Source organism: Ursus maritimus, unplaced genomic scaffold, assembly GCF_017311325.1.
Source record: "Ursus maritimus isolate PB19 unplaced genomic scaffold, ASM1731132v1 scaffold_30, whole genome shotgun sequence".
NCBI lineage: Eukaryota > Metazoa > Chordata > Mammalia > Carnivora > Ursidae > Ursus > Ursus maritimus.
In genome coordinates, this window is record NW_024425564.1 from 14439842 (window position 1) to 14460089 (window position 20248).

The 20248-nt window shown below is 42.4% G+C and overlaps 1 protein-coding gene across 1 annotated transcript in view; it reads right to left on the reverse strand.

Annotated features, from left to right (window-relative positions):
* MYLK4 (myosin light chain kinase family member 4) overlaps positions 1–20248 on the reverse strand; it is a 245230-nt gene that overhangs the window by 153551 nt on the left and 71431 nt on the right. The window contains exon 10 of the mRNA XM_040644640.1: positions 17843–17921. Within this exon, the coding sequence (XP_040500574.1) occupies positions 17843–17921 (79 nt within the window). The remainder of the gene's footprint in view (positions 1–17842; positions 17922–20248) is intronic.

Sequence of the window (20248 nt, forward strand, 5' to 3'; positions counted from 1 at the left end):
AGAAAGAAGTCTTACAAGGAAGCGTGAGGAAATTTTGAGAAGTGATGGCTATGTTAGTTATCTAGACTGTAGTGAGAGTTCCACAGGTATATGTATATGTCAAAACTTACCAATTTTAGGCTTTAAGTTTATGCAATTTATTGTATGTCAATTATATATCAATGAAGCTACTAAAATGTTGAGTATATTAGCTATTTTCTATACAAGAAGAGCAACATGCAAAGAGAAGCATTGAGAACTTGTGAACCAACCACACCTAACAAACGTGTACAGAACACCTGTTCCTGAACTGGGCCCCTGGGCTCTCTAAACAATGGAAATTGACAAGACGCCAAACAGGAGTTCCAGGTGACGCTTTATTGAGCTTATGCTCAAGCACAAGGGAGACAGCACAGACGGAAAGTCCTTCAGGTTGGCCCCCAAGGAGAGGTGGGGGAGAGCTCTAAAGAGGCCCAGGTGGGAAAAGGGTGACGTTTAAGCATGTAGAGGTGGAGATTTCTTGGCTCCTGTGCACTTAAAGGTCCTGCTTCTTCATGTATCACATGTCTAATTGGCATGTTAATCTCCACCCCGGGTGTGATTTTTAGTATTATATCGAGGGGACACATCGGTGAAAGGTCAGTGCTGGGGTCCACCTTGGCACAGACAGGGGTTTGGTCCTGTCTTCTCCAGTCTTCCTAGCCGAGTCCCTCCTTTCAGGAAGTCCCTCCTGCTTCTGCATTCCTGCAAGATACACTACTTACGAGGCACAGAGCTTTAGCTTTTCTTTTTATGGAGACAGCCAAGGAGTGTGGATTTTGCAGTTAGAATTGAGGGGACCTGAGTCCAGTCTCTGCTTCACACCCAACCATAGCAGAATATACTTTATTCTCAAGTGCACAAAGAACATTCTCCAGGATAGACCATAGATTAGGTCATAAAACAAGGCCTCAACAAATTGTTAAGAAGTTAAATTATACAAAGTATGTTCTCCGATCACAATGGTATTAAGTTAGAAATCAGTAACAGAAGGAAAATCACAGATATGTGGAAATTAAGAAACACACTCCTAAATTACCAATAAGTCAAGAAGGAATCGCAAATAAAATTAGAAAATACTTTAAGATGAGTGAAATTAAAACACAAACTATCAAAACTCAGGGAATGCGAGGAAAGCAGTGCTTGTACTGTTATACGTAGATAACAGTATGTAACTGTTCACATTTCTATTAGAGATGGATGTGATCACCATCATGGAAGTAGCTTGAGAGTTACACCTATTCAACTGTACCAACATATCTCAAAACCGTTTTAGAACTTCCAAGGAATAATTTTTAGGGTATCCGTTATAGTTTTTTTTTGAAACTTCAGTGATAGCAATTCTTTAAAGGTTTCATGTAATTTTTGAAAACAGAAGTCAGTTGGAGCCACCTAAGTGCATAAAGTGAGTGGTGAGGCTCAACGATCCCACTGTTGGCCTGAAGAAGTGATACTGATCTGATGGAGGCATCTTCCAAACAGGACAGTGGGCAATTCCTGAAGAGGAATTCCAAACACGCACGAAGTAAAAATAAATAAATAAATAAAATAAAAAAATAAAAAAAAATTGGAATAAATGTATAGCCAAAGAAGATGACTATTAGAGTACAACAGTCATTTAAATGTATATTTTAGGCACATTTCTAAAGTAAGTATCCTCAGTGCCTCCTTTGCTTTACGTATCCGACCATTTCCGGGTGGTTATCATACTATCTGCCCATTTTGCTTGTCTCCAAGAGAAACTGGAAATGGTGAGTAGGCAAATACCGGCCTAGGATTTTGGTCTTCTAAGTTAAGTTTATATTGACTAAATGAGTTTCCATTTGATCTTAATTTGATTTTTCCATTTTTTTGACAACTCAACATCTGCTCATAAGTCTGGGATATGTGTACATGTGTGTATATGTCTGTATAAAACACAATAGACTCTTTTTAAAGTCAGAAAGCCCATGTGCTGCGTATACCCATCTAAGCGTACTTTTTTTTATTTCCCTAACTGTCTCTGTAGGATACCAATACCACATAATAACCACCAATAAGTAATAAAAATGGCTATTAAGTTATATGCGATATAAACTACCATACAAAGGCTAAACAGTAAATACCGTTTACAGCTTACTACAAGAAAATGGAAACCTCATTCTGCTGATACGAACAAGATTTCCTCTTATCCTATATGTTAAAGGCTATTATTTTGAAAATTACAAGTCCCGGTAGATTGCCACACCAGAAACAATTATTATCTGATTTGTTCTCTTTATGCTATTAGTAATGTATTGTAAAGTACCTTTACTGGTTGTTAGCCAAATCTGTAAGATAGCACCAGCTGGAACAAAAGGACTGCTGAAAGGGACATGAGGAAAGTGAAAGCTATTGCAGAAAAACTGAGCAGAACCATGGGATCTGATTAGAGGCTACTTGGAAGGTAGGCTTGGCAGAGGACCGAAACCATGTTTCACTTTGGAAAGCTGTGAGGTGCTGCACACAGCAAAAGCTGCCAAGTTAATTTTTCATGATAAGATATGGGACAAATAGGAAGCTTTTTGGTAAAAGGATTTTTTAAAAAACTATTTTAAAGTATTTTTAAAAGCAGACCATACACTGTCTTTTGAAACCTTGGGAAAACTTCATAATTTTTGAAATGTAAAGTTCAATTTTATTAAACATGTGGGTAAGTTTGAAATTATTCAGAATATTAAAATTAATTTGAAAATAATTAAAATTCAGAAAAACCTCAGGTGTGCGTCCAAGTTCTGGGCAACATTAACATGGTATAAAAATTGCTCAGGAAATTTACAGTGAACAGGTGTGTGAAGTAATTGAGGGGAAAAAAAGTTCAGACATTAATTAGCAAGAATTATGAATATCCTTGTTGAATTGTTTTCTCTCGAGTTGGCATATTTTTAAGCATATTGTGGAGGAAATATTTTTTTTAATTATGAATACACATGGAAAATAAACACTTATTCATAATTTTCTATCCTTTTGCAATTAGTCACTTGATGACACATGGAAGGAAAACAAAAAGGTTAGTCTAAACCAAAAGAAAAATATTATAATTATTTTTAAGAGCTTACAATAAGTCTTGCTAATATCATTGAAATGTTCTCCCAAATCCAGCAAAATAAGGATTCATGCACTCAAAGTGCATCTCTGTTGAAACTTGGAGAGAAAAGAATAACTATGCCAAAAATAAGACCCAAGTCCTTCACTCAAGGAGCTTACGGGAGAAGGGAAGCTGGACCAGAAAAGCAGAAGGTTGGAAAATAATGTGACAATCCCCACAAGAAACATAGAGGATGTGATAAGAATGTTGCCCTACACCTGGGTGGCACAGCGGTTAAGCGTCTGCCTTCGGCTCAGGGCGTGATCCCGGCGTTATGGGATCGAGCCCCACATCAGGCTCCTCCGCTATGAGCCTGCTTCTTCCTCTCCCACTCCCCCTGCTTGTGTTCCCTCTCTCGCTGGCTGTCTCTATCTCTGTCAAAATAATAAATAAATAATATCTTTGGGAAAAAAAAAAAAAGAATGTTGCCCTAGAGGGGGAAGCATGGTGGGATTGCGGTGTTTATCAGGTAGTCAACACTACCGGCAAACATTTCAGACTGAGAGAAGGGGCCGTATGAAGCTGCAGAATTATAAGCAAGCCTATCGTGTGGGCGCCGTCAGACACTATCGGGCAGGACCAGAACAAACACCGGAGAGGTGGGAGAGGCTTTGGAAACAGGCCGTGGGAAGAAGCTGGGAAGGCTTTGGGGGCACTGTTCATTTGAAAGCTTGAAGAGCCTGGCAGAGTGTTTCATGAAATCCTAATGACCTTTGAGGAGGTTGTGAGGGACAGCTTGAGAAGGAGAGGGAAGAAAATGTTATCTGAAACTGGAGGAAAATGATCTTTGTTATACGTGTCAGACATTTAGCAACACTGTCACTTGATAGGGAGGAAAGTAGAAAACTAACCAAATGAGCTGCGTGATCTAGCTAAGGAGATTTCCAGATACTGTTGAAAGTACTTCTTGGTTTCTTCTTGCTGCTTGTAATAAAATGTGAGAAAAGAGAGGTAAACTAAAGGAAGGACTTCTACACAAAGAGGGAGTTAAAAATACCAGCCTCTCCAGATAACAAGTAATAGTACAGCTAAGAAATGGCTGGGGAGCCTGCATGGCTCAATTGGTAAAGCATGGGACTCATGATCTTGGGGTTGTGAGTTCAAGGCCCACCTTGGGTGTGAGCATTACTTAAGAAAATAAATTTTTTTTTGATTTTGTTTATTTGACAGAGAGAGAGACAGCCAGCGGGAGAGGGAACACAAGCAGGGGGAGTGGGAGAGGAAGAAGCAGGCTCCCAGCAGAGGAGCCCAATGTGGGACTCGATCCCAGAACACCTGGATCACGCCCTGAGCCGAAGGCAGATGCTTAATGACTGAGCCACCCAGGCGCCTCTTTTTTTAAAAAAAAATTTTAAATAAAATCTTAAAAAAATAAAGAAAAGAAATGGCTACCAGATAAAGATCAAATCCAGGGCACTCTGAAGAAAACATGGTCCAATCATGAAGCCAAGCGTTTCAAAATCTTTGTTAAGACCTCTGAAATATTCAAGACAGTATATCAGGCAATCATTCAGTCAAATAATAGGGCTTCTGAGAACTTGAGGGTATTGTCCGTCAGTAGGCTCAGCAGAAGTCCAAGGTAGAGAAGAGTGTATCTCAGATCTGTGGGGGTGGTCTTTTCTAGGAGAGTCAATCCCAATAAAATTCACAGGCAACCTATAAAGTTTTTAAAAGATTCATGTCACCAGGTGCACCACCAGCTTGGATTAAAATGGGCAAAGAGCACAAAGAGGAAAGGGGCCTTTGAATTCTCAAACTTCTCTGGGCAGGAGCTAGGTCGAGGCCAACATAGTAGTTGGCTCATGGGGGAGACTACTGCCTTCACTTCTCTCTACCTCTTGGAAGCTTCTAGCAGCTCCCAAGAAGATCCCAGTATTGTGGGGGCTTTGGTGTGTCCCAGCACCAAGAGTGAGGCTGACAGGGCGGTGAGCATTGTCGCACTTTCACGACACTGTGCACATATGTTAGTGTGATGGGGACTCCAGAAACTACATCTTCGAGCGCTGGTCTTGAGGGAAGCAAGGAGAAACACTTGGCAGGGGCAGCTGTTTCAGGGTGGGCTGGAGCAGCAGCCCTCAGGTGGCGTCCGGCCAGGAGAAGCTTCTCTCCCTGATGTGCTGGCTCCGAAACTCGTGCGAGAAGACTTTGGAAGTCTCTAAAAATAACCGGGTGAGCTTGGAGGGGACTCAGAGGCCCTAAGCTCTGCAGGTGAGGCCATGAGCCAGCTAAATACAAATTAGTCCCTTTTATGACACCCTATCTATACGCACAGCAATGTCTGGGGAACATAAATTACAAGCACTTGGAGAAGCCCTGTATGAAGAGCAGTCGAAATAAGTTTCTGAAGGAGAAGCATCGGGAACCGCTTCTCTTCCTGATGGGTGTGGATCATACGTGGGCTTGGTGTCCCCTTTCAGAGCAAGGAGTGGTCAGAGGAAGTCATGAAGTGGGTTGCAGTGCCCTCCCTTTGGAGGGATAGTGAATGAGATTGCCCCACTCTACTTTAGGACAGAGCAAGGAGAAGGGAAGAAAGATGATTGGTTCTTATCTCTGAGTCCCAAGCCCTGAAACTCCACCGTTGAAGATTTATTTCTGTAAAAGGGTGGAGTTGTCCATTGGGACCTATATTGTGCCAATATTGGAGGGTAAAGGAAAACCGTTTCTCATAACATTTCTGACACTGAATGTGCGGGTTTTTCCCTTGTATCAAACAATTCTGGCATGAGCTACTTGGAGTTCGCACAGACCTCACAGGTTACGAGCTCAGTCCCACAAGACTGCCCCTACTTCAGACACCAATCACAAGTGGTGGGTCCCCAGGTTACCCACACTTTGGTCCGACATGACTGCACATCGAGGCTTCCCATGACTCCTTCGTAAGCTCAATAATTTGCTACCATGGCTCACAGAATCCAGGGGAAAACTTTATTCACTATTACTACTTTATTATAAAAAGCATAATAAAGGATACAAATGAACAGCCAGATAACAAGGTACACAGGGCAAAGTCTAGAAGGGTCCTAAGCACAGGAACTTCTGTCCCTGTGGAGTTTGGGGTAAGCCACTCTCCTGGCACATGGATGTGTTCTTGTTCACCAGCCCAGAAATTCTCCAAACCTCTTTGTGTGGGGTTTTTATAGAGGTCCATTACATAGGCATGACAGATAAAATTACTGGCCATGGGTGATTAACTCAATCTCCAGCTCCTTTTCCCTCCCCGGAGGTGTAGGGGTGAGGTTGAAAGTTCCAACCCTCTTTTTTTTTTTTTTAAGATTTTATTTATGTATTTGACACACAGAGAGAGACAGTGAGATAAGGAACACAAGCAAGGAGAGTGGGAGAGGGAGAAACAGACTCCCCACTGAGCAGGGAGCCTGACTCGGGGCTCAGTCTCAGGACCCTGGGATCAGGACCTGAGCTGAAGGCAGACGCTTAAGGACCAAGCCACCCAGGCGCCCCAGAAAGTTCCGACCTTCTAATCACATGGTTGGTTCCTCAGACAACCAGCCCCATCCTCCAAGAGTCACCTCAGTCACATAAACTCAAGTGTGGTTGGAAGGGGCTGATCACGAGTAACAAAAGATACTCCTCTCACTCAGGAAATTCCAACGGTTTAGGAGCTCTGCACTAGGACCAGGGAGGAGACCAAATATATTGTATTTAAAATATCACAATATCACAGATGATCCATGAGGTTTCCTCACTTTGGGGAAGAGGTCAGAATGCCTCACCTAGAGGTCCAACTGGGCAACAACTGGAGTCCCAAAGAGAGGAATAGGATACCCTTGTGTGAGACAATAGGAAATTCGGTGGGGCTGTCTCAAGCCAGGCGGGTGGGTGGGAGAAGTTGGTGACACTGAGTCGGGGTCAGTCACTGCAGGACTAGCATGTGACTGTTGAGAGGGAAGCACATATCATCCTCGGGCACACATGCATGCTTGGAGCTGAGGGTTCCCAGCAGAATTTCCAGCCAACGCTGACCCCAGAAAGCAATGTGGCAGCTGATGGCTGGGGGCTATTATATACTGAAATGTTTAGTAGCAGATTTTCTGAAGCAGACACCTTACAGACACCTGTCTGAGAAATAATCACTAAGATACAGTAAAGGGATTGAATTGCTAATTGCCTTAATAATTTATTAAACACTGTTCTGGCATTAGACACTTTACATATATCTCAGTCCATATTTTCCATTAACAGGAAGAAAAAATCCTAAATCTGTGTGGGGACATTGCAACCACCATTGTTTTCAAGTGGACCAGCCAGTATGTGAATGCCTCTGGAGCCCCGAATAAGTAGTGTGGCATCATTCTTTTAAGGCATTGGGTTCTGGGGCGCCTGGGTGGCTCAGTCTGTTAAGTGTCTGCCTTTGGCTCAGATCATGATCTCAGGGTCCTGGGGTCAGGTTCCCTGATCAGTGGAGAGTCTGCTTCTCCCTCTGCCCCTCTTCCTGCTCATGCACTCCCTTTCTCTCTCTCTCAAATAAATAAAATCTTAAAAAAAAAAAAAACACCTTATTCTTAAGGTATTGGGTTCTAAATGTCACAGGATTTTTAGCATGTCAGAACTTATCAAAAAGGACAGAGTTTTTATTGCATTTTGCAAGTCCACGTCTTTGAATAATCTAATTCGTTAACCAAAGGATAAATAAGATCCATGTTTATTCTTCAATATAATACATATATATGACTGTTATACATCTTTATAAGGCAAAGAAATACAGCTGAATGAAACTATGTTCAGAAATAAAAACTAGACATGACATATGCAATCACCACATTAAGAATCCATTTTTATTTCTTCTCTACACTACTAAACCTCATAGAAAGGACTCACTGACATCTCTCGGCTGGGACAACTACAAAATACATACAATTCAAGATAGGAACATTCAGGTATTTGATGTTTTCTGCTCTTTTGAATAAGTAGTGGTTGAGTTATAAGCCTTCATGGAAGGTGAAACTACCCACATCGAGATCACTTATGGAAAGCACGCCTGACGAAAATGGAGCTCGGAGACATCTGTGGAACTTCTAGTGGGAGAAACTGTTGACTTCATGCTAAGCGAGGAAGTCACCTTCATCCAAGACTCGAACATCTAATTGTCTAATAGCCCAGCTTCAAGTTTCCTTTAGGACAGCAAGCAATTTGCCTTTTGGAAATACCATTTTTATCCTAAAAAGGCTTTAGGGGAACACTGTGATGAATAAGAAGATGGACTATGATTCTAACTGAAAAAAAAGAGAAAGAAGTAAAAAAAAAATCAAAAAAGATAAAGCAAAAGCAAGACAGGGAGCATCACGGCTTTTGAGAAGTGAGCTACAGCAAGGGCACAGCCTACACGCATGCTGAAATCGCCCAGAAACAGACACCTGCGTCGCCATCTTGCCGCCCTTGCACAGACGGACTTTCCAAGTGGGGTTCCCTCAGCTGGCCTGTCATCCAAACTGAGCTAGCACATGTGGGCATCCTGACAGCATTTGTCTCATGCCTAGAGTAAGAGTAGTGGGAGCAGAAGGAAGAAAAAAGGAATGAAATAAAGAATAAGACCCTCATTTCCCTAATATCAAATACATATTTTGACTTTAAAACAAGAAAAAATTAGCTATGCTAATTTCCATAAAAATGGTGAAAATGTCATAATTCACGCATCTTTCAAAACACATTCACATCAGAGTATGCCACAATAATAGCAGCATGCCTATTTACATCTTCGAGGAAAGAAAGCAAAACAGTCTCAAGTCAGATGAAAACAAACATGAGTATTACCCCATTTCAACCTAGAAGTCTTCCCGCAAGGTTGTTCTGGTGAGAATCCGTATCAGATATTTTATGTCACCAACTGGGGCATGAGCTCTTTTCTCCCTGAATTTTAAATAGCAACAGCTTCTGGGGAAGTGTTGGTATCTTACAAATGACAAATGGGGGCGTGCTTTTTCTGGAATCCTGTGTGAGGTGTGTTTCTCTCCAGGCAGTGGGAAGTGCCCCGTCAGGGCTGAATTTCCGCCTTTTTCCAAAGAAATGGCTACTGCCGAATGCAAGTGACTGAAGCCATAACGTCCATTAGGAGGGCGGAGGAGCAATACAGGCTATCAAATCCTAATGACTTCTTGGAAAAATGGATCACAATAGCCCCAGTCTCGCCAGACTCAGCTTCTCTGGTCCATGCTTGCATCTGGTTTGATTTGTCCACCGTGCAAAGCCCCCTTTCCCATCACAGTGGCAATCTACCAAGTTACCAGTTCTTCTGAAGCCGCCACACGGGCGTGGAGGGAGGGAACAGGCTGAGCAGGAGCCCGAAATGCTCCCATTTCTCTGTAACTCTAGACTGTAATAATCAGCTCTGCAATGCAAACTATCCTCAGCTCTCGTATAAAAGGCACCCTGCCTGGCAAGGGGATGCCTCCCCATCCAAATGTGGAAATTTAATTCCAAATGCAAAGGGGATCCGTCTTTAAAGTAGAGTCTCCTTTCTAAACCTCTTTTTTAAAAAAAATCACACCCACTGACTGCAGGGTCATTAGTGGATTAATTTGACAAAGAAATCATTCCTTCCTTTGGACTCAGCTGCCTCTCCCATGTGTGCTGGGGTCTGATGAAAGTTCTCTGCCAACGTGCGTCTGAATGGGGGCTGGGTGCAAAAGTCCTCCTGCTCTATCTGGTAGAGATTCCACACCGCAGGACAGAAAACGCCCTTCCAGGAGGGGTTTCAAATCAGACCCTTGTGTCTTGTTTAGCATCTGAGAGAATGCCAGCTCTCTGCGGTCTGAGTATTAATGCATGCACTGGCTTGTATTTTTCCAGACTCGATGAATACCATCAGCTAAAGATAGCACAGTAATAGAACACTTCAGTCACAGGGCTTTGTTGTGTTGGGTTTTTTTTTTTTGTTTTTTTTTTTTTAAGGAAACTAAATTAAACATTTTAAGCATAGTCACATAACAGGAACAGGAGAAAACCAACCTTGGATAAATGCATAGGCCAAAGGAACAAAGAAATGCATCATAATGTAAGAGCAAAGCTGGAAAGGAGTCAGTTTTATAGCTAGCATGACCACTAAATTGGCATGTGGTCTTAACTAAATTACACATTTTCTTCTGTCTTTACTTCCCCTTTACCTTGCACATGAGAATAAGAACATTGCACATATGGTTACTCACGGGCATGCTAGAAAGATCCACTAGGTGGGTACGAGCAATGATGGAGAAAAGCCAATGCCAATTAAAACTACCCTCACTAATATGGCCATTGCTATGGTGACTATGGTGACTGTTGGAGCCCAGAACCATTTACAGCTAAAAATAAAGACGTTCTTATAGCCGATCTCAACACAGGAGTGATTTGGAAATGGGAAATACAAGGGCAGCTTAAGAAACTGAATGGTGAGCGGGCTGCTGGATGTGTAATAGGAGTTTCCTACGGCTCTGCACGGGCTCTTCTTCACAAAGAAATGACACACACGTTTCACTCTTGAGAGGCCCTGTGCCTTTCTGTGCTGTGTATGGTAGGGCTCGCTTCCATTATTAAAGATCTACAGTGAAATGGCACATGAGCTCAGGAACAAGAAGAAGCTTCCAACTGGAAATCATTCTCATATCCAAAGAGTGAGCAGGAGTGTTCCCCTCACCTTTGATTTCTGAATGTTCTTTCTTCACAACCAATGAGCCATGTGAGACTCGCATAGGTGAGATCACTGGTCTTCAGAAATGTTGGAATTTACCCAGAAACCTGAGCGCTATTTCCAAAGTTGTTTCAACATTGGAAGCAAAGTGCCTCCTTCCTCGGGAGGCACACGACCCCTCGGTTCTCAACAGCGGCGGCGTGAGGAAAGCTCTCGTGACTGTCACCGTTATTCCAAAGGGTGTAATTCTAAAGACGAGCCGGAAGCAGACACCTCTTGTTCTACTTGTGAAAACGAGTGCATTTCATGCGCGTGAATGCTCAGCCAGAAGAGAGCGGGGAGTGCCTGTGACATGCGCGTCACTCATCTGAGAGTAGACTCGCTGCTCAGAAGAACCTGATGAACTGGGAGAAAAGTTCAGAATAAATGGAAGACACAATGTCTGATGCCTCTCGCCCCGGGATTCGATGACAAGTTCCAGAAAGCAAATTATTTATCAATCGGATTCACCTGATTTCAGACCAAATCAAAACAACGAAGTCTGAGAAACCAAGTGTTCAAGGGTGCAAAAGACAGATTTTTCTTCTGGCGATAATGATCGCCCCTTTGAAAGGCATGGTTTAAAGACTGGAAGCAGTTTTCTCCCTCTAAATGTATCCGCGGGGTTTAAATGTCTCAAACAAATCTCCAGCCTGATTGCTCTAGCAAGCTGAGCGAGAGCAGAAGTCACGGACCCCTTACCCCGGCGACCAAAATCACAAAACAAACATTGAAAACTGAAGATGCCAGGGAAACATCTTCCCAACTGTGTACTACCATGGGGTGTGGAGATGTGAGGAAAGGGGCACGGGGCTTGTCTGCGCCCCCAGGACCACAGCACTAGGCAACCCCCTTAACTGGGCGCTCCGAGTTCAAGTGCAGCGGCTCCCCCACCCCCCACGGCCACCCGTCATCATCGGGGTCAAGGCATCAGAACTGCTGATTTTTCCAAAAATCTTCCCAAAGCAGCACGCAACCGCAGCAGTTTTCCTGCAAAGCAAACAAAATATGACTCTTGTTAATTCAGCAGGGCTTTTAAAATTGTAATTAGTTGGTTGTTCCCCTTAGGAAAACCACACATGATTTTTTTATAATGCATGTGTGCATGTGAGAGAAAAAAAGAAAGAAAGAAACCCCTTGCAGGATTCCACTGCTTACCAGAGTTGGGTTGGTTGGGTTTTTTTTTTTTTTTTCGGTTTATGCAAGATATTTTTGTACTATTTGCAAAATCGAAGCACAAGGCCGCTTTGTTTCATGTGAAGCACAGCCAGCTCCACACTGGCCATCCTGTCAGCTTGACCCCGCATCAGAGGGACATCGCGGAGCGGGCGTGGGAATGTTTTCATTTGCTTAATGACCACGTGGGACACGGGCCCGCACGCCATTTGTGGCCCTACCTCACTCCTGTGCATCGGAGGACATATCCTCAATTTATATTTCACAGGTTGGCAGTAGGTGGAATGGAAGCACAGAGCGAAATGCCACTGGGTTTTTTAGAGTGTTTCCTCGACGCATCAGAAAACCTCTAACAAATTGCAGGAGATTTATATGCGTCAATTGACAGTGTGGATCCTGCCTTATTCATAGGGCCTGGAAGTCATTCTTTTTCCACAGGAATAATCTTCAACCACCAGATTTTAAAAATCAATATTATCACAAAGTTGGTTTTACTCCCAACAGAGCTTGCCAAAACCCCCATCTTGTCCTGGCAGGAAATACTATAAAAAATGATTCGAAAAAAAAAATTCTTCTCAAATGAGGCTCCTTTCAGAGTTAATATCTTAAGCTTACATTTTAACTTGGGAGAAAAAAAAAAGAAGGAAAAAAGTAAACTAGGAAGCGCCCACATCCCATGGACCTGAAACAGCTTTCCCGGCCTGCAGTGCAACCAAGGTGAATTTCTGTGGCTAACTGCAGCCGGAGGGACCCGGGAGAGGAAGGCAGCCAGCCCGAGTGACTGTGCAGAGGCGGGCCAGGCCACACTCAGAGTAAGGCTGCACCAAGCAATTCCACCCAAAACGGTATCTAACAGAGCCAGTGTGACCGGCTCAAATGTCTTTGTCCTCTGTATAACTGTCACTGCTTGGGCTGCCACCGTCCTCCATCACATTGGGTTCAAAGCACCAATGTGACATGGAAGGACTCTACCACCTCCCACTGTCATTCCTTCCTCATTCTTTCCCTGCCAGACCCTGGCCACAGGCCTGCCTTGCAATGGGACCTCCTGTCATCCAATGAATTCATTCCTACCAGGCCTCCAAAGTGACTCCAGTGCTCATGGTGGGAATGCAGTTTGTGGCGAACCCTTGAGGTTTGTGGTCACTGTGGATGAAACTGGCAGGGAGAGCCGCCTGTGGGCTCTGGTGCCCACCACTCACAGGGAAGGCCGGGCTGCACCTCAGAGAGCCCAACGACCCACGCCTGGGAGCACGGAGAGTCCTTTCCTTCTCCGCATTGTCACAAGACATAAAGCTATCTTCTACTTTCCCCAAAACTTTACTTTGACCCGTGAGAGTGGTCTTTGTAAGTAGGAAGCCCAGGGCTTTCTGTTGATGTTTCATAGATTTCTAGATAAATGATAGACTTCTAAGTAAGTGACCCATGCACCGAAGGCTGAATGCTTTCCTAACTCTGGTCTGTGACTTTTGTTATGATTTATTGATTTATTTCTGCCTGATCTTATTCTATGAAAGGGTCAAGGCAGCTTACAAGAATACAGAGTCAAACAGACAAACAAAAACTTGAGGACCAGAATAAACACCAATCAGAATAAAAGAGTAAGACCAGTGGGCAGCAAGAATACAGACTCATAAGTCTTACACATTTGTTATAATTGAGTTGCAACAATGGCCATGGACTTACCGCCCCAAATTAGAGAACCGACTTGCTGGAGGGTAAATGGACCCCCCAACAACGACATAAATGTTGGGATTTCTGAAAGTCCTCTGTAACAAGTGCACGGCCTTAGCCTTCTTTAGAGCATAAATTAAGCTAGCTTTATTGATATAATCAAAGGGATTCATGTGAAAAACTGTATCTTAAGAATTCTGACAGAATTCTAAGCAGGGTAGAGCCTTTCTATGAAGTGGTGGTTCTTCAAGGTCCAAGAGTAGGCAGCTCAGGGAAGAAAAATGAGCATGGGCTTTACATTCAGAGACTCCTCAGAAGTCACATTCTACCACATACTAGCAACACAGCTTTGGGGGAGCGATTGAGTCTAGAGTCTCTGAGATTGGTTTCCCCAGCAATATAAAAAAATACAAATACTTCCTCTGACCCCACACAACTGTGAGGACTAGCAGACACTGTCCTGTTCAGTTATTGGCACCCCCTGAGCTAACATCATGCACCTTCTATGTGGCAGGCCCTGGTCTCCTGGCTTTGCTTGGATTAGCTCATTGGAGCCACTCAATGAACATAGGAAGTAAGACTATCTCCAATGCACAAATGAGGAAGCAGATTTTTCTGCTAGAAAATGGCAGATTCAGGCTGCACACATGGCAGTCTAAAATCAGCCCCTCCCCTTCAGCAGAAACATCGCAGCGCTTCCCACATAGCTCAACACACATTTGACTTATTTCTTGCTCTCCTCTCCGAAGGCTTGCAAAAACACCTCTTTAGTAAAAGACCCAAGACCAACCTTTCAAATGGTTGCCTTCCATGGACTATTTGGTCACAAGTTTCTTCGCATTAGAGCAACAATTCTTCTTCTAGGGAAACCAGAAGACAATTGGAGAACAATTAGAACTTTTTTTTTTTTTATCGTTTCATTCCTACCTTCTGATATGAGAACACCTGAAGAGTCAATAACTCGCTACGGAATAGAAGATGTTCTTAGAGAGATGTTCTAGAAGCCTACATTGTTCATGACCCTCTGACAGATACACTGACCCACCTTCAGTGTCCAGCTCGAGCATGTCCCCACTTTCCCTTGTCATCACTACTTTTCCTCTCAGGGTCAGAAATAGAGAGCTTGGCATCTGACGACACTTCATTTTTACATGTGTGTTTTGTCAAAACTCACTTCCACAAACATTCATGTTGACAAAGCATGAGAGTCAAGACAGACCAGGTGAGGACAAAGATGTTGCTTCTTCCAAAAGTTTTCAAGAGTTACTTAAGTGCCACAAGAGGTTCAAGAAGATGGAGAGAGCACCTCCAGTTTGGGGATTAAGAAGGGCCGTCTTACAGGAGGTGGGGTTTAAAGTAGGTCTCAGGCACTTGCTCTAGCAAGTGAGCTGATCCGGAAGCCGTAGCAGAGACAGGACCAGACACCAGAGACCACGGTGAGTCAGAGCAGGCCTGGACTGCTGGGTATGCTTGTTTGGTGTGCACGACAGGGAACACTTGAAGAATATTTGATGAGGGAGTAAGATGATCAGAGTTGTCATTAATGAAGTAATGATTTGGTGAATTAGAGAACAGATGGACAAATGTGGAATATCAGGTTCTAAGTTATTTTATGAGTTTGGTAAATTGGAAAAAGGGCATGATCTAAGGTCATAAAGCTGGAAATGGGAAGGAAAGGTAGAGGTTTATTAGTTCTGGCAGGAAAGAAACAATGTCATAGTTGTTCAGTTTTCCTTCCTCCAGGCCCAACGCATTTATTAAGTCTGCAGTGGGTGCTTGATGAGTTCTAACAGATTTGTAATTTGGGAATGCTTTGTTCCACTCCAGCTGAGAGCTGTTTCTGATGGAAGATGGGTTATATATGATGGTTAGAAATGGAAGAACATAATACAGAAGGCAGAGAGCTACAGGGCTTTAATTCCTGGGGAAAAAAGTCCTTCTTAAATTTACTGACTGATTATAGGCAGGCTTAGAGGTTAAGTAATGGTAAGTGCTTTTAAGCATGAAACAATTAAAAGAGATAAATAAAAGTTCAGGAAAGACTTTTAAAATAGAAGTTAGATTCAAGTAGTAAATAGTTTTGGATGAGACTTAAATTCTCAACATAAAGTTAAATTCTGATTTTATAGTATGTATCAGAACCGGGATTATTCCAAAAATGAATCTTCTGGAAAAATCTAGTCTTAATATTTCCTTAAAAAATAAAGTACATTAAGCTTGAATACTGGCTTTCAGTAACACCAAAAATGTATAGTACAGAATGAGTTCTGGAAACATCATCAGGACCCCTTTGCCCAGAAGCCCATTATCCAGCAGGATAGCAGAGTGGTGAAGCTCTGCCCAGACTCCACAGCCTGCCTGTCTACACTGGGATGATAGCTCCATCATTTTTCGCCTGGTGGGATCCTGTACAAGTACTTAACCCCTGTTTCCTCATGTATATGAGGAGAATACAGTACCTGTTTCAGAGAATTGGTTTGTGGATTAAATGAATTAATTTTTGTAGTTAGAACAGTGCCTGGCACGGTGCCATATAATTGTAACTTTAATGATAACTAACTAGATTTCTACAATGGAATTTTTTTTTTCAAATCCCCATCATTCTTGAAATATCTATTCACCTAGGTACTAACAGTTGGATAAAATAACAAAAAGGTGATTTTTGTTGTTGTTAGGTGGTTTTAAAAATATTTTAAGCACTTTTTAAACTGTATAATGCCATTATTTATCTGCTGTGGTCTCCATATTGTCCTACCACGTCAAAGTGTATTTGGACACCAATAAGCTTGGATAAAAATACATTGGTGGAAAATTGGCCCAAAATAGGTTGGTAACCCTAATAAGCAGTTTATGTAGTCTGGGTGAGGTACCAACTAGGTAAAAAGTCTATTTTTACTTGACATCAGTACCAATTATCAAGGAAAGGTATATTCAGACACAAATAAAAACTTAGTACTGATGCTGAATTTAGAAGTAAAGTTAATTTCAATAAAAACTGGATGTGGAAAAAATGAGTACCTGAAGTATAGTCATTCCAAGGTTTGTTGGTCAGTGAAAAAACTCCATTCTAAAACCCTGGGGAGTAGGGAGGATGGGGAGCAGAGATGGAGGGAATGAAAGTGTATCAAACACATACAACTCCAGGGCATGACAGCCGCCATCTTAACTGATGCTCGTGTCAGACCTTCCCTAACGAGGACTGAAGGCAGAGATCGCTTATTGCCTCTCTATATACCTTGGCCGGTTAAACAACCTAAATGTTTAGTTGAGTTACTTAAATGTTACATTTTTGGTTCTGTGTTATTTGTATAATCCATAGGGATGTGGGTGGAGAAAGTCTGGAGGAAGCTGTTAATAGTAATTCAGATGAGGGGTGTCATGCACCAGGATAACCAAGGGGACGGAGAAGGTTAGACAGATTCGAGAAGTCATTAGGGAAAATAATGTACAGAACTTGGAGATAAATTAAATATGAGATGGGAGGATGGAGGAGAGGAAGGAAACAGCCAGACCCCGGGGGTCTGGTTGAGGCCACTCAGTGGGGGCCGTTCTGGAAGGATGGTAGGAGGATGAGGGGAGGTGGGGAAGATGAGTGCAGTTTAGGACTGAGAAGATCCAAATGGAAATGTCAAGTACACAGGGGGATATATGGATCTGTAGCTTAGGAAAGGAATCTGTGCCAAAAGGACAGACGGCTGCCGAACGTAGATGGCAATTAAGGCTATTAATAAGAGTAGATTAGGGATTTTATTGTACGAAGTTAACACAGAGTGTGGGCTCAATTATTGTCAACAAGTACTCAGGAAAAAAGAAAAAAAAGAGAGAGAGGCAAACCAGGGAACAGGCTCTTAACGATAGAGAACAAACTGAGGGTTGATGGAGGAAGGTGGGCAGGGGGATGGGCTAGATGAGGGATGGGGATTAAGGAGGGCACTTGTGATGAGCACCGGGTATCGCAGTAAGTGATGAAACACTAAATTCTGCACCTGAAATTAATATTACACTGTATGTTAACTAACCTGAATTTAAATAGAAACTTGGGGAAAAAAAGATCTAAAAAACCCACAAGTACTTAGGTCATCTTCATTCAGTCTTTGGTAAGAGTCTCCTTCATATATATTTATATTCCTAAGATGCTTTTAGCCGCTGATCATCGAAAGACTGAGGTTGGCTAGAAAAGGAGAGGAAACGCAACAAGTCTCAGTTACCTGTGCAGTGAGTCTGGAGTGGAGCTTGTGGTCTGACAGCCAAGGGTGCTTGAGAGCTTCACTTGCACTTATTCTCCAACTAAAGGGAAATTCGGAATGGCTGTTAGCAGAGACACGCCAAGGAGGCCTGAATCTGTCATTCACCTCAGCTCTGGCCATTGCCTTTGGGAGACCAGATGGCCAAACGTCAAATTCACAGGCAATTCCATCTTCTCTGGAACTATCATTGATGATCGTAGGTTATCATCAAATCCAATCAGGGTAACAACAGCAGTAAGACAATTAAGGCAAATAATTCAAAATTCTTGTTCATAATTGAACATCTACTTTCCAATACAAGTAACCATTTTTTATGCAGTGTTTGGGCTTCACGTATTGAACTTCTATCAGTCAGTGGAGAAATAAATGCATACGTACGATTGCAAGAGCAAAATGCTACAATGATTCTTGATAATTGCAAACATGATTTATATATTAAAATTTTTGAATATATGTATTACTAATTTTTGAATTAAGAAATTTGGGGGGCACTTGGGTAGCACAGTAGGTTAAGCATCCAACTCTTGGTTTCAGGTCAGGTCGTGATCTCAGGGTCGTGAGATGGAGCCCCACGTCGGGCTCCGCCACATTCAATGCAGAGTCGACTTGGGATTCTGTTTCCCTCTCCCTCTGCCCCTCCCCCTTGTTCTCTCTCTCTCTCTCTCTGTCAAATTAAATAAAGAAACCTTTAAAAACATAAATTTTGAAGACTTAAATAGATGAGAGTTCGTATAAGTACTGAGAGAACATTAGATAACTTTACAAAGAAACCATATTACTTTGAGCCAGCAAATATTTATACAATTTTTTAAAAATAGCATGGGAAAGAATCATAGAGATTATATTATATTCTAATTTCAAGTTTTGTAAACTTGCCTTGTGTGCTAACGTTTATCACAATAAACCAAATAACCTTTCAAAATAAAAACTATGAGTGAGTGCAACGATCTGGAGTCTACTTCTGAAACCGTACCAAGAGCGTTGTTTCCGATGGTCACGGGGCTCCAGCTTGTACATTGCTTCAGGAAAACTGCTTCATCAGCTACCAAACATTTAAGTATAAGATTGGAAGAGACGATAACTCTTTATTTTAATCCGTGAAGGTAAGTTTAATAACTTGGTGACAACATCACCATTAATAGGACCTTAAACAGGCAGGTATAACGTTTTAAAACTATTGACCTCCATCAACCTCAGACAGAAGTGCTATTTTATTGAATACCATAAATTTTCAGTGCTGGACCCTCAGAAGCGCTCCAAAAGCTGACAGTGCCAAAAATTATTATTTCTTCACTGTAATGCAAACATCTCAAAGCTGACCATTAAAAAGTTAACAATAACATAATACTAAAATTAATTTTTTAATAGAATTTTGAGTTTATTTCTGTACCCAGAAATTTATTCCATGATAGTGGTATCAGGTGTTGGCCTTAGTTTCATCCACCTATTGATTTGAATACTCAGCCAGTTGTCATTCTGCCCAAATGTGTAATTGTCCCTCCTAAGGTATTAGTGAAGCCTTCAGACCAAAGGAGAGGGCAGGGCATGGCGCTGGAGGCCACCAGGGGTGGCTATGACTCTGCCCTGTGCTAGCCCTGTGACTGCTTGACTGCTGTCAGCCTCCGTTTCCTCATTTAATCCAAAGCATTAGATCAAATAACACATAAAAGTGTATCTGTCGAATAGATTCTCAGTAAATGTACATCTCATCCACCAAAGATGTGAGAGAGTTGACATTTTCCATCGGTCCACTGCCTGGTGCTCAGTGACATACAAATAATAATCATCGTAATAGTAGCATCAGTTGTGCCTTTCCATTAAAGATAAAACCCATGTCTGTGCAGTGCCCCCGCCTTGCACTGATACCCCTGCCTGTCTAAGTCCTCCTTACCCTCTAGGACGCGGTCCTGACTGACCCTTTTCAATAGACTCTTAACTACATTGTATTCTATCTTTTAAAAAATGCCTATCTCTTCTCCTGGACCATGGGTCACCTGAAGGCAGGGACTGGACTTTACGCAGGTGTTCTCAATGCCCCAGGCGCATTCCCGGCAGACTGTTGATGAAGCAACTCCCTGGTGTCAGGTACTGCTCCGGACCCATGTCGCTTCGTTAGTCCCCTTCCTCAAAATACACCCTCCCACCTGTTCACGGTCATGTTTACTAATGACCTAAAAGCCATAAAGATAATAAAACAATGAAGCAAGTATTGTTGGTCTTGAAAATCTTAAATACCCTTTATCATTCTACATTTTAGATATAAAACCATTTGAAACAGTGTTTTTGACTAAATCACCATGTCCTTCCCCCACCTCTAAGTCTAAAATGCAAGCCCGTCTGTTTCAAGGTCACTCTTCTCCATGGGCT